Source organism: Chlamydomonas reinhardtii, chromosome 9 (assembly GCF_000002595.2).
Source record: "Chlamydomonas reinhardtii strain CC-503 cw92 mt+ chromosome 9, whole genome shotgun sequence".
NCBI lineage: Eukaryota > Viridiplantae > Chlorophyta > Chlorophyceae > Chlamydomonadales > Chlamydomonadaceae > Chlamydomonas > Chlamydomonas reinhardtii.
Window position 1 is genome coordinate 812,606 of NC_057012.1, and position 12,776 is coordinate 825,381.

The 12,776-nt window shown below is 64.7% G+C and overlaps 1 protein-coding gene across 1 annotated transcript; it reads left to right on the plus strand.

Annotated features, from left to right (window-relative positions):
* Positions 1-42: 42 nt before the first annotated feature.
* On the plus strand, positions 43-12,700 carry CHLRE_09g401900v5 (uncharacterized protein). The gene is made up of 26 exons (XM_043066047.1): positions 43-841; positions 1,341-1,660; positions 2,080-2,187; positions 2,455-2,595; positions 3,014-3,119; positions 3,409-3,507; positions 3,780-3,932; positions 4,074-4,174; positions 4,388-4,480; positions 4,749-4,874; positions 5,072-5,170; positions 5,552-5,677; positions 6,177-6,452; positions 6,642-6,807; positions 7,106-7,191; positions 7,485-7,588; positions 7,715-7,812; positions 8,096-8,371; positions 8,564-8,724; positions 9,081-9,185; positions 9,552-9,804; positions 10,050-10,436; positions 10,679-10,818; positions 11,001-11,117; positions 11,370-11,539; positions 11,906-12,700. Exons 2-26 carry the CDS (start codon positions 1,475-1,477, stop codon positions 12,057-12,059), a joined length of 3,831 nt encoding a protein of 1,276 aa, XP_042920782.1. The 5' UTR covers positions 43-841; positions 1,341-1,474; the 3' UTR covers positions 12,060-12,700.
* The last annotated feature ends 76 nt before the right edge of the window (positions 12,701-12,776 follow it).

A 12,776-nucleotide genomic window follows, 5' to 3' on the forward strand; every position in this document is an offset into this window, starting at 1 on the left:
CACGCCCGCGGCCGAATCCCCGTCTCTTTCCCCACGCCTTTACCCAATTAACCAACTGTTTACCCTTGCCAACCCCACGCTCCATACACGCCATCTTCTGCAGTTTCAATCCATAACTTGTTCTTAACCAAGCGGCCATCACCCCAACCCCACGTGTCTGGTGTACTGGATCTTGCCGAAGCTGGGACACAGCGCAGCCAAGCAAGGCGGTCATCCGCGGCACCCAAACGCCGGTTAGCTTTGGCCAAGGCTTTGCGTGTAAAGAGCATGCCCTTTTGGACTATATTCCTTTCATTGCGCGTGCATGGGGCATGGGCGCCTCGCCAGGCCTCGCCGCCTAGGGGCGTTTGCCTGTGGCGCCGTGTGGCGCCGCCGCGGCTGGTTCGTGCATGGCTTGTCATCAATATGGCAGCAAGTGCATTATGCTAGCACATTATAAGTTTAGTTAAATTTGAATCAGTCCTCTGTCGCTGGAAGGGAGCGACGGGAGCGAGCTAACAGGCACGGGGTGTGTGCGCCTGTGTGCGCTGACAGCGCGCGTGTTGCTGCTCAAGCAAACCTTCTCATAGCACTCCCTTGAGATGATATATGCCATGCATGAAGGTTGGCGGGTAGTTGTCGTCATAGCATGGGCGTCTAGAATGGTGGGCGCAACATGGGCGTTGCGAACGCAAGCTCTTCCTCTTGAGAGCCAAGCTCCCAAACAGTTGATTGCACACGTCCGTGGAGTCACTGGTGATAGCTTGATTTGAAGTCTAGTGTAGGAGGAGGCTTCGCGCGAGCTTGCAATCAAGTCTGCAAGCGAGGCAAGCGCTGAGTCGCTGGACAACTGCAGTTGGCGGTGAGTATGCCTTATACCTGAACTACATTTGTTTTGTGACGGCGTGGCAAAAGGTTGCTTGGCGAAATTGGATTGTTAGCCATTTCGCTTGCACGCGCTTGCGCGTGAATTCCTGTAAGGAGCGGTTGAGTTCTGTCGCTGGCTATGCTACAGCGATTCAATTTTACGTTGCGCGAGCTTGCAAGCGAAGCTCGCAGGTGCACGTATAGTTGTCCGTGCGTAGAAACGCCTCTTGCCGCGCGAGCTTGAACCCGTTACTCGTAGAACGCATGTGAGACTGTTGCGATACATTGCACACTGTGAGCAGCACTGCGCGTTCGACCGTCGCCGCCCCAACGCACTTGCCCCGTCGCTTCGCATAGCTGTGCGGTGCGAAACCTGTGTTTCTCCGGGGTTCACCATTACAAGTGCTGCTAGCGTAGCTAATCGCGCCGGCCCGCCAATTCTTTCTCACACCTTGCCGAACCTGCTGCTGTCGGGCAACCGCCCCCATCCACAGGCGAGCGCCGGTCGTCAAGACCTGCCGCAGGCAGACGCGAGCCCCGTTCCTCTCTAGGACGGCCTTGGTACAGCTCATCACTCTTTGCTCGTCGTGGCACCCGTTGACGCAGCCGCAAGCCAAAACCCTTGAGGATGGCGCCCGGCAATCGGTGGGCCGCCCGCACCGGCCTGCTGGCGACGCTGCTGCTGGCTCTGCAGCTGGCTCGTGGCGTGGTGGCGCAGTCCGCGACCTACCCGCCCATTGCGGTGTACGACGACTCGGACGGCTCTGACGGGCGCGACGTGAGCCGCAAGGCCGCGCTGACCACGAGCGTGCAGGTGAGGGGTGCGACCGGCCCCGGCATGCGGGCTGGGCTACTGGTTTGCCGAGGAGAGGTGTGGCGCGCCACGGGTGGTCGAAGTGCGGCTTGGAGACCACGAGGAGAAGAAGAGAGAATGACAGAGGGTGTCGGCTGCCGAGAGTGGGGCTGGTTGGGGCCGTGTGTGCAGGGAGGGTGGGGGATGTAACTCACAGGCGGTGTTGGGTGGGACTTGGGATGGAGCTGGCGCGGTCCTGCCGAAGTGCGCCTGAGCGCAATTTGCAGCTCGCAGCATCAGTTACCCAACCCACTTCACGAGGGCACTGGCTGTCTTGTCCCCGCCTGGCTGCAGCCACACGCAAAGCCAAAGCTAAAGCGTACACCATTCCGCTGAGCCCACGCACCATCCTCTTCCACTGCGCTCGCGCACACCCACAGGGCCAGGGCGGCGCGGGCGTGACTGTGGTGAAGGGCCCGGTGGCTCTGTCGCTGGAGGCGCGCACCCACGTGATGATGGCCAACACGCTGCAGAGCGTCCTGGCCGGGGTGAGGGCGGGGCGGAGGGCGGGGCCGACTGAGGGTTGGGGCCGCGGGGGTTGGGGGCGGGGGTTCGTCGTCCATGAATGAGGGGGCGAACGTGGGGAGGGGGGCTGCTGGTATAGGGTTTAGAGCCTGGATTGTGCGCTCCCAGCCTCCGGAGACCGCTCCCTCACACCCCGGCTTTTCCCCATTCCTCATCCCCCATCATGAATGGAACCCCTCCACCGATCCTCCCCTCCCTCCCCTCCTGGCCTCCGTGCACCACCGCTGCAGGGCTCCCGCACCACGCTGGTGAACCTGGTGGACGGCAACGCGGGCATGCTGGTGCTCACCTCGGTCACCGGCGACCCGGTGCCCGACTACAACGCCCTGCTGGCGCCCTTCCTGGGCGGAGCCAGCCCCGGCTGCGGCTGGGTGGGTGCGGGCGGGCAGAGGAGGGAGGAGAGGAGGGAGGAGAGGATAGGAAGGAGAGGACGGGTTGGGGCTGGGGCGGCTGTTCATGCAAGGAGGAAGGGGGGGGGCCGAAAGCTGGGTGGTTCGGTGGCTGGGAGGGTGGGGGGAAGGGCAATCGGACCGAACCGACATGGACTGGGACATCCGCAGGGGAGCCAGGGAATGGGAGCTCCCGGTGCTGGGGCCAGGCGGGGATTGGGATGGAAACGAGGCCTGGGGGAAGGGGTTTTGGTTGGGCTAGGGCACGGGGCAAGGGCGAGCAGGGGCAAAGGAGCCGATGGGGATGGGGACGCGCTGGGAGCGGGCAAAGGTGTGGATCAAGGCAGCAGCTGACGCCCCGTACGAACCATACTCGTGTGCCGTACACTGCATGACACAGGCCGACCTGACTAAGACCGCCAACAACGTGTACGGCTACCCCGGCATGCCGCTGTCGCTGTTTGCGGGCGGCTCGCCCAGGCCCCTGGCCTTTTCCTGCAGCGCGGGTGAGGGGGAGCGAGGGAGAGAGGGAGAGAAGGCGAGGGAGAGGGAGAGAGCAAGTGAGGGAGCGAGGGAGAGAGGGAGAGGGGGAAGGCGAGGGGGAGACACTGCTTGAAGGTAAGGGGTGCAGTGGGGGAGACGGGAAGGTAGAGAAGCGGGGCAGAGCTCGGTGCCTTGGTGAGAAGGGCGGGAGAGGGGGCAAACACTCACAGAGGTGCAGGCGGAGCCGACCGCGAACACCACCGCCCCCCCGCCCCCGCTTACGTGCTGCCACACACGCCCACGGCCGCACAGGTGCGCCTTGGTTCGTGACCACCGACGGCGCCGCGCCCGTCATCATGTTCCACACCCCGGGCGGCGGCTGGGTGAAGCTGCTGGGCTTCGACTGGAGCGGTGAGGGCAGGGATCGTGTGTGGATGTATGTGTGTGTGTGTGTGCGTGTGCGCGCGCGTGTGTGTACATAGCGAGCAGCTGTTGTCAGCCTGCTGCTAGGAGTTGAAGGGGGCGGGCGATTCGGGGCGCGAGGGGAGGGCGTGTGCGCGTGTGTGTGCGTGTGGTGGTGGGGGGGGGGAAGGGGCGCCGGGATGCCTGAGGGCTCTGCGAGGCCGAAGCGCCAGCTCGCCGCCACATCTCCTTCATGCTTGCCACCCTCTCCGTCCCCGCAGTGCCCAGCCGCATCAGCGTGTGGGAGAAGATCCTGCTCTACCTGCCCGCCAGCCCGCCGCCGGCGCCGCCATCGCCGCCGCGGCCGCCCAAGCCGCCGACACCTCCGCCGTTCAGCCCCCCGCCGCTGCCACCCAGCCCGCCGCCGGAGCCGCGTAAGTGCATGGGGCACCTAGCTGCACGTTAAGACGCTTTAGTAGGGGTGTGGGGCTCGGGAAGGGACGGTGGCGAGCCGGTGTCTGTGTTGCCGCAACCTATCTGGCGCTGACCGTGGTCCTTCCCGCCCCGCCCTGCAGCGCTGGAGGGCACGGTGATTGTGCTGACCGACCCCGCCACCCCCTCGGACGTGACACGCAAGACCAAGCTGCGGCTGTCGGTGCTCCAGATGATTGGCCAGGTGGGAATTGGGGTTGGGGGCTTGGGACTGGTGCTGGTGCTGGGCCGGGGGCGGGAAAAACCTCCTCACCCTCCATGAAACATACCTCACCAAACACTCTTACCAATGCCAACGCGCACTCCAGCCACAAGCCTTAACCCCTCGCGCAGCCCAACACAATACCCCACTGACCCACACCCATTCACACCACCCCACACCCTCACACCCACACAGGGCAACGTGCAGCTGCGCACCAACCCCGGCTACGCGCCGCTTCACACCGTGTACGACAACACCTACATCAACCTGCCGCAGGCCAGCAAGGACGTGAGTGACTGTGCGCGTGTGTATGTGTCTGTACTCGCGCATGCATATGTGTGTGTGAAGTAAGAAAATGGAAACATGCGGTATGCATACACGCATACACACTCTGCGTGTGAGGCCTCATCTCTCGCCCCAGTAGTCTGAGCTACGGTAACTTGCATGGAACCCACCACCTCCACCACCACCACCCTTCGCATTCTTCGGGATTGGAATGAACTACCCAACCCATCCCCCTGATAATCATGAATGTAAACCCACACACCCCACACAGTACATTCTGGACCTGGTGCGGCGCGGCAAGACGCTGCTGTCCATTGTGGTGACGCCCGAGCTGCCGGAGGAGCGGCTCACCCAGGTGCTCACGTCCGCGCTGGGGCAGCCGGCCAAGTGCGTCAAGGTGCGCGCCACAGCCAGTGGGGGCGTGTGTGTGTCCTGGTGCGCGCGTCAGTCGGGTCTGCGTGTGGTTGTGTGTTCATGCATGTGTGTGCGTACGTGTGCTAGGGGTCACGTGTGTGTGTGTCTGCATTGCATGTGTACGTCGGCGCCGAGCATGTGGAATGTAACCCCCCCCCCATACCCGACCCAACCCTGCAGCGTGCGCTCATCGGCGCCGCCGGCAACACGCTGACTGCCGCCGGCTTCTCCGACTACTCCAACCTGCTGGGCGTGCCGCGCTTCCCCAACACCATGATTGTGAGCAGGGCAGGGCAGGACTGGGGGGGGAGCGCGAGGGAGCAGCTCGTTGCATGGGGCTTGCTTTAGGGGGCAGGGCGTGGGGGCAGGGTTTGGGTGGTTGGGTTGAGCCGGGGGCATGGGTATGGCATGAGGGATCAAGAAGGCGGACCGTTGAGAGCTGGGGATGCGAAGGTGGTGGGTCGTGCATGGGTTGCAAGGTGAATGAGTCAGTGACATGGCAGGGTGCAAGGAACGTGACAGGGAGTCGTGGCTTGCGGTACCGGTACCGCCATGACTCTCACGGTCTTCTCGCCTCTCGTGCCAGCTAACGCGCCAGTCCCCGCCCGTCCCCCCTCCCTCCCTCCCTCCCTCCCCTCCCTCCTCCCTCCCCCCCTGCAGCCCGCCAACAACACCGTGTCTCTGGTGTGCGACAGCGGGCGGCAGCTGGTGCTGGTGGAGGGCGCGGACGCGGCGGAGGAGGGCGTCATGTGGGAGATGAGCGTGGGCCGAGGCACCGTGCGCCTGGTGCGTGTGTGTGTGTGCCGTGTGCCTGCCGTGTGTGTGTGTGTGTAGGTGTGTGTGTGTGTGTTGAAAACAACAACAAAACGAAGCCCGCCCAGACGGCGCGCCGGAGTTACTTACGGATACCTACCGACAACACCGAGCGTCGCGTAGCCGCGCGCGTGTGTGTGTGTGTGTGTGTGTGTGTGTGTGTGTGTGTGTGTGTGTGTGTGTAGTGCACCGTGTGCGTGTGTGTGCGTGTATGTCTGAGCCGTGTGTGCCGTGTGGAGAACGGGGGAACGAGGAAGGAGGAGACAAGGGGGGAAGAACAAGGCCCGAGGACAGTGTCGAGTAGGAAGCAGGAGGGGAAGGAGGTGGCAGGGAAGGTGGGGTGCGTGCGGGGGCGGTGTCGGTATACACGGAAAAGAGCGCCCCTGCGCAGCCTACGATGGGAAAGCAGGCATACGGCGGCATTCAGCACGTGCACGCACTTACGCTTACAATCAACCCTTTTGATCTGCAGGTGGGCTTTGACTTCACCACCGACGGCTTCCAGACCACCTGGCAGAACATCACGCTGGCCCAGCGCCTGCCCGCCATGGCCTCCATCGCCGTGGCCAACATCAAGTCCATGCTGCCGCCGCCGCCGCCCTTCTCCAACCCCTCGCCGCCGCGCCCGCCCCGCCCGCCGCCCATCATGAAGCCGCCGCCCAGCCCGCTGGGCGGCCGCGTGCCGGCGGTGGTCATGCTCACGGACCCCACGCCCCTGCCCGACGCCGACCTCAAGCAGAAGCTGCAGGTGCGTGCTGCGTGCGAAGCGCGCCGCGTGCGGGGGATGGGGACGAGGACAGGGGTGATGCCCGATTGTGTTGATGCTTGACGTTGCGCTAGTAACGTTGCTTTACAAATATGCAAGCACGTGCCAAGCAGCTCGCATTCAATCACAAGTAAATCGCTACCTGCCGAATGCATTCCCCGCACGCCACAGGATGGCATTGACGCGCTCGGCAACTCGGCCGGCCTGTGGCCGTTTGGCGGCGGCGTGGAGGGCGCGCTGGTGCACGTGGCGTTCGACACCACCCTGGTCCGCTTCACGGCTAGCCAGCTGGCGTCCCTGGCGGCGCTGGTGCGCGCGCGCAAGACCGTGCTGAGCGGTGGGTGCGGGTGCTGGCAGGGGTGCGGGCAGGCAGGGGCGCTGGCAGCCGTTCTTGGGTGTAGGTTTTGGCATCGAAAGGGGGGGGGGGCGGCCGCATCGTATGGGGCGGAAGCAGCGGCCTTACACACAGGGCGACCTGCAGTTGCTTGTGGATGGAAGGGCGGGCATGGGCCCGTCCGGCCCGACCCGCAAGCTCACATGAGTGGCCCTCCTCTCACCTGAACCTCTCTCTGGTCTCTCCTGCTGGCCTTCGCGGCCCTCGCGCTCCCGCCGTCTGTGTCGCTCCTCGCCTGCAGTCATCTTCACCAACAGCACCACGGACGTGCAGCTCACGGCCGCGCTGGCCGCCATCACCGGCGCCAACAGGCTGCAGTGCGTCACGGTGGGTGGGCGGGCAGGCAGGCGGGCGGGCGGGCGGGCGGGCGGGCAGGTGGTGGGCTAGGGTTGTGGCCAAACTGCTGGTCCTGTTGGGCATGGCGCAGGGCATGGCTGCGTGTGTGTGTCAGTCTGCTTTCGACTGAGGGTGTACCCAGCGTGCGCTCTGTACCTCCAGTACCTCGGGGATCCTCTAGCAACCATCACGCCCTGAGGCCCCCCCTCCCGTGCCCCCCTCCCCTGCCTTGCACCTCCTCCGTCTCTCATCCCTCCTCCGTCTCGCACCCTCCACCACGACAGTCGGCTGTGGCGGAGAACCAGCGCGTCAACCGCGCCGTGCCCGACCTGATTGGAGACCTGAAGAGCGACGGCTGGCGCGCACAGCTCGTCACTCGCTCCGTGCGGTGAGAGGTGCAGAACGCAACGCAAAGGAAGCCAGCAGAAAGCGGTTGATCATGGGATCATTTCCTTGTTGTGGTCCGAATCCCCTTTGCTTGATGTGATCCTGTGTACTTTGTCGCGGCCCGCAGCTGCAACACCGGAGTCATCCTGTTCAACTCCAACGCGGACTCGACCCAGGCGGTGGTCCACGAGATGAGCACCCTGCCCTCCAACGCCAGCAAGAGCGGTGAGAGGCTGTGCGGGGCGAGGTGTATGCCGCGGGGGGGAGGGGGCGGGACGGCACCGAGGGAGAGGGAAGAGGGGGCTCCAAGTCCTAGGGCAGAACCCGACACGGGGTCAACAAAGGGTTGCTGACTCGCCTGCCTTTTAAGACCTCTGGCTGGGGGCCGTCTGGGGGACTTCCCTCAACGCCAAGGCCGCACGCGCTGTCCTCCTGCGCACCGACGTTTCGCACCGACTGCTCGCACCGACTGCTCGCACAACTCCTCTACTTGCCCACCCGCCTCCAGGCAACGACACGGGCGGCGTGGTGCGCCTGATCGGTTACAACTTCTTCAGCGGCGGCCGCGGCGACAACCGCAAGCCGCTCACCTCGCTCACCATCTTCTCTTCCAACCTGGTGTCCCAGGCCGCGCTCTCCAACGCCACCCTGCCGGACCTGGCGGGAGGCAAGCCCTCGCCGCCGCCCGTGCAGCCGCCGCCGCCGCCGGCCCGCGCGCCGCCGCGCCCGCCCGGCGGCGCCATCCCGCCGCGCCCCATCCGCCCGCCGCCGCCGCCGCCCGGTGGTGAGCCCTCGCTGCGGGGCTGCTGGGCAGCTGTATGACCCATCATCGGTCCCCTCACGCCGACACGTAAAAACCCAACTCCCCCTCCCTACCTCCATCCCTCCCTCCCTAGTTTGACTCGGTTTGGTTTGGTTTGGGCTGGTATTTACAACCCTCCCTCTCTCGCTCCCTCCCTCTCTCCTCCCCTCGCAGCCGACGCGCAGGCGGTGGACACCATCGTGCTGGTGGACGCCGTGCCGCCCGCCACGGCCGTGGACGCCGACCGCAAGGCCAAGTTCCTGGCGGGGGTGCGCGAGGTCAAGGACATGGCCATTGTGGCGCAGACCGGGCTGGGCGCAGCGCGCTCACACGTGGTGAGTCGGCGGCGGGTGATGGAGAGGGTGGTGGAGAGGGTGGTGGAAGGAGGGGCTGTGTGTTGGGGGGAGGCTGGAGGCCCGGGGCCCGGGGTCCTGGGGGAGGTGGATCCGTGGCGTGTGATGTCTGTGTCTCAAGGGCATTCCAGGCGGGGTCGTGCACGCCCCTGCAGGTCTCGCGGCACAAAAACACAACGGAGTGAGCGCCCCTCGTGCTTCCTTCATGGCTCACGTTACGCATGCCTGTTCACACTCACCCCTTCCCCCGCGCCCTCCCTCCCTCCCCCAAGATGGTCTACCGTCTACCACTTCCTTAACTAATCATGAATGTAATCCCCCCTCCCTGCCCCCTGCAGGTGTACGACAACACCTACATGTCGCTGCCGGCCCTGGTGCGCGAGGACCTGGTGACGCGGGTGCTCACGCTGCAGACCCTGCTCACCATCATCGTCACGCCCGGGGTGAGAGACAGGCGGAGGGCAGGGAGAGTGGGGAACAGGATGGGGGGGCAGGGAGGGGGGCCGGGGAGGGGGTTGTAGATACCAGCCCACACTAAACCAAACCCCAATGCAATAGAGCGAGGAGGAGAGCGTGGGGGAGGGGGAGGACAGGGGAGGGCAGCGAAGGGGTGTTGAGCGAGGGGAGGGTAGGCAGGAATGGCGGCGGCCGCGGTTGGCGTCTTGGTGTGGCCGTTTTGGATTGTTGAGGGCTTGTCACGTGAGCGGCACGGAGGGCCATGGTACGGCCGCCCGCCCACCGCCGGCTCCCTCACATTCGTTGCCCCGCCCGCCCACCGGCTCCCTCACCCGCGTCGCCCCTCTGCACAGACCACCACCAACAACATCACCAACATCGCGCGGGAGGTGACGGCCCTGGGCGGCGCCGTGCCCATCAGCTGCACCAAGGAGCGGGTGGGCACGGGCGCGCGCATCCGCCTCAACCCCGCGCTGTCCATCCTCGACGTGCTGGGCCCCTGGCGCGTGGACGGCGGCACCAGCGCCGTAAGCTGCGCCGGCGCCACCGGCGTGTACCTCACCACGGACAGGAGCCGCCCCGTCATCCTCGAGTTCTTGACCCCCGGTGAGGCGGCGGGGCGATACAGTGTGCGGGTCTTGTCGGACTGGACGGCGGGGCTTCGGCAATTAGCTCCGGTGGTCAGGGTGTCAGGGTGCCAATGTGTCTCGTCCCCCAACGGGTACCATGCGCAAGACCACGAACCGCCCGAGCGCCCCAAGCTGCCGCTTGTTTCTGTGGGCGCACAACCGCCGCGCTGACTTTCCTCGTCTCGCCCCTGCCTGCCCGCCTCCCTCTCGCCCCTCCTCCAGGCGGCGGCACGGTGCGCTTCATCGGCTACGACTTCTCCACGGGCGCCCGCGGTGCCGGCAAGATCGCGCTCACCCGCCTGGCCGTGTCATATACACGCCTCACGGGCACGCCCTCGCCCTCCCCTCCTCCCTCCCCTCCCCCCTCGCCCCGCCCGCCGCCGCGCCCGCGCCCGCCCTCGCCTCCCTTTGTCGTCCGCCCCTTCGCGCCGCCGCTGCCGCCCGACATGCCGCTGCCGCCCGCGGACCCGTCCTTCCCTCCCTCGCCGCCGCCCGCGCCTCCGGCTCCGCCCCTGGACACGGGCCTGGTGCTGGCCGCCGTCATCACCGACCCCGCCGGCACTGTGCTGCCCACTGCGGACGCCACACGCAAGAGCAACCTGTTCGATGGTGAGAATGGATGTGGATATGTGATGGCTGTAAGCTCCTTGCCCGCTGTTTTACCCAAGCGTAAAGCTGTTATGCATTCGTAGTAAGGTGGATCACCCGTGGACTAACTCGTTCTTTCGTGGCTCTTCGCGCTCTTCCTGCGCTCTCCGGCATGTGAACACATCTGTCATCACAACTCGTTCACGGCGGCGGTTGGGCCTCACCTCGTTCATCCGTGCCGCACTTGCCACCGGTGCCTGCAGCCGTGAACAGGTTCCTGAACGGCGCCGCCCGCCAGTCGCCCGTCAAGTACATGCCCGGCGTGTCGGCGCACATCATGGTTGACAACGTCAACACGCGTACCGCCTTCACCGCCTCGGCCAAGACTGATCTGGGCCTGGCGGTGAGTCCCTAATCGAATGAACCAAACAATCGCACAGTTGCAGGTTTGGGGCCGAGCGTGCCTGTGCTGATTCTTGCGGTATTGCCCTCGCACCTTCCTCCAGAGAGGCACCAACCACCAAACCCTACGTCATACTCTCATTGCATCGCTTCCCTGTCACCATCTCTCTTGCTCGGCTGCAGATCGGCACGGGAGAGACCATTCTGACGGTGATCGTCACGCCCTCCGCCGCCACGCCCGTCACTGTGCTCAACACCATCATCAAGACCTTCACAGGTTACACTGCCACGTGCACCAAGGTGGGAGAGCCGTTGGTGGAAGTCGGCCGCCCCGCCATTATCACGGGGCTTGTGAACAAACCCCAACCCACCTTCACAAATACGCGTAGACACAAACACGCTGCTTTCGCTATACAACACCTTTCCGCTTGTGAGCGTCGCTAATACATATGCTGCGTGTACCCTTTCCATATGCGCGCGCTCTCTCATACACATACACACACATACACACACTCTCTCCCTCTCCCTGTCTGTGCCGCCCGCCACCTGCAGACCGCCACCGCCGTGGGCACCGCCACCGTGGGCCTCACCGCCGTGTCGCACACCGCCGCCGCCGCCGCGCTGCCCGACACGCTGACCCAGGCGGCCAACGGTGTGGTGTTTGCGTGCAGCGGCATCCCCGACGGAGCCTTCATCCCCATCTACGTCACCGCCAGCGGGAAGTGAGTGACTGGGGGGGGGGAATGCGGGGTGCGGGGCTTCCTGTGGGATTGGGGGGTTGGGGTTGTCAGGTTTGGGAACACGGGGCCATGGCGCGATTGGGGTCCATGGCGGGATAGGGGGGCAGAAAGGGCGCAAGGAGGGCAGAAGGGGCGCAAGGGGGGCAGGCCCCGATGTGCTGACCACATGGCGAGTAGAGATGCGGGGCGCGTTCATATCCAGTGCTTTCCTCCACATCACCGGACTGCCAAAGCCTTTCCTTGTGCAAGGCCGTGACACACACACACACACACACACACACAGACACACAAACACACAAACACACACACACAGTGACACGCACGCACCGCTCCCTCACCCCTCTGCAGCACTGCCGTGGCCGAGGTGATCACGCCCACCGGCGGTGTGCTGCGCCTGGTGGGTTTCGACTTCACCTCCACCTCACCCGGCCTGACCGACTGGGCGCAGCTGGTGTCGTACAACTTCCGCATCGCCACCGGCGCGGAGGACTCGCAGCAATAGACTCAAACTGCTGCTCGGGATGCAAGTGAGGAGCTGCGCCACGCCACGCAGCTCAAACGGACATTTATGTTGTGTGTTTACCTGGATTGGAAAGAAGCCGGGAACGCCATGAGAATTGTTTATGCGTGTAGGTGGGTGTGCACGATGCTGCGGTGCTGGTTGCCCAAGGTGTGATTAGAGTGTTAGGACGGGTTGGCCCTGTGCACGTGACTGCGCACCCATTGCGCAGGCAGTCCGCCGTGTTTGCTTGTTACCATGGTTACCGACCGCATCAAGTCGGCATCTTGCATCCAAGACACAAAGATTGCCCTCGTCCATTTTCGCGCTGATGTCCAGGCTTGCGCGCGCACACGCGCACGAGCGTATGGGCATGCGCCTGCGCCCGGGTGTGCCAAAATTGTTGGTTAGGGTTCGGCAGGTTGGCGGAGGGGGGCGGCGGACAAGGGGTGTGGAAGTTTGGAAAACAGGTGGACGCATGCGTGCCGGATTTTGAAGGTTGTTGTCCCGCTGCCAAGGGGGAGCAGGAGGAGGAGGGGGGGCGGGCGGTCCGGACAGTCCTGCGCGAGGAAACCTTCACTGCGTGCGCCGCCTGCGCGCAACTACCAATGCTTGTTTGCCTTGCTTTGTAAGGACCATTTATGATTACGAAATGAGGCTGCGGATCCTGAGGGTTACACTAGACTTTAGACTTTTGCATCAACTAACATGCCAGCCCCA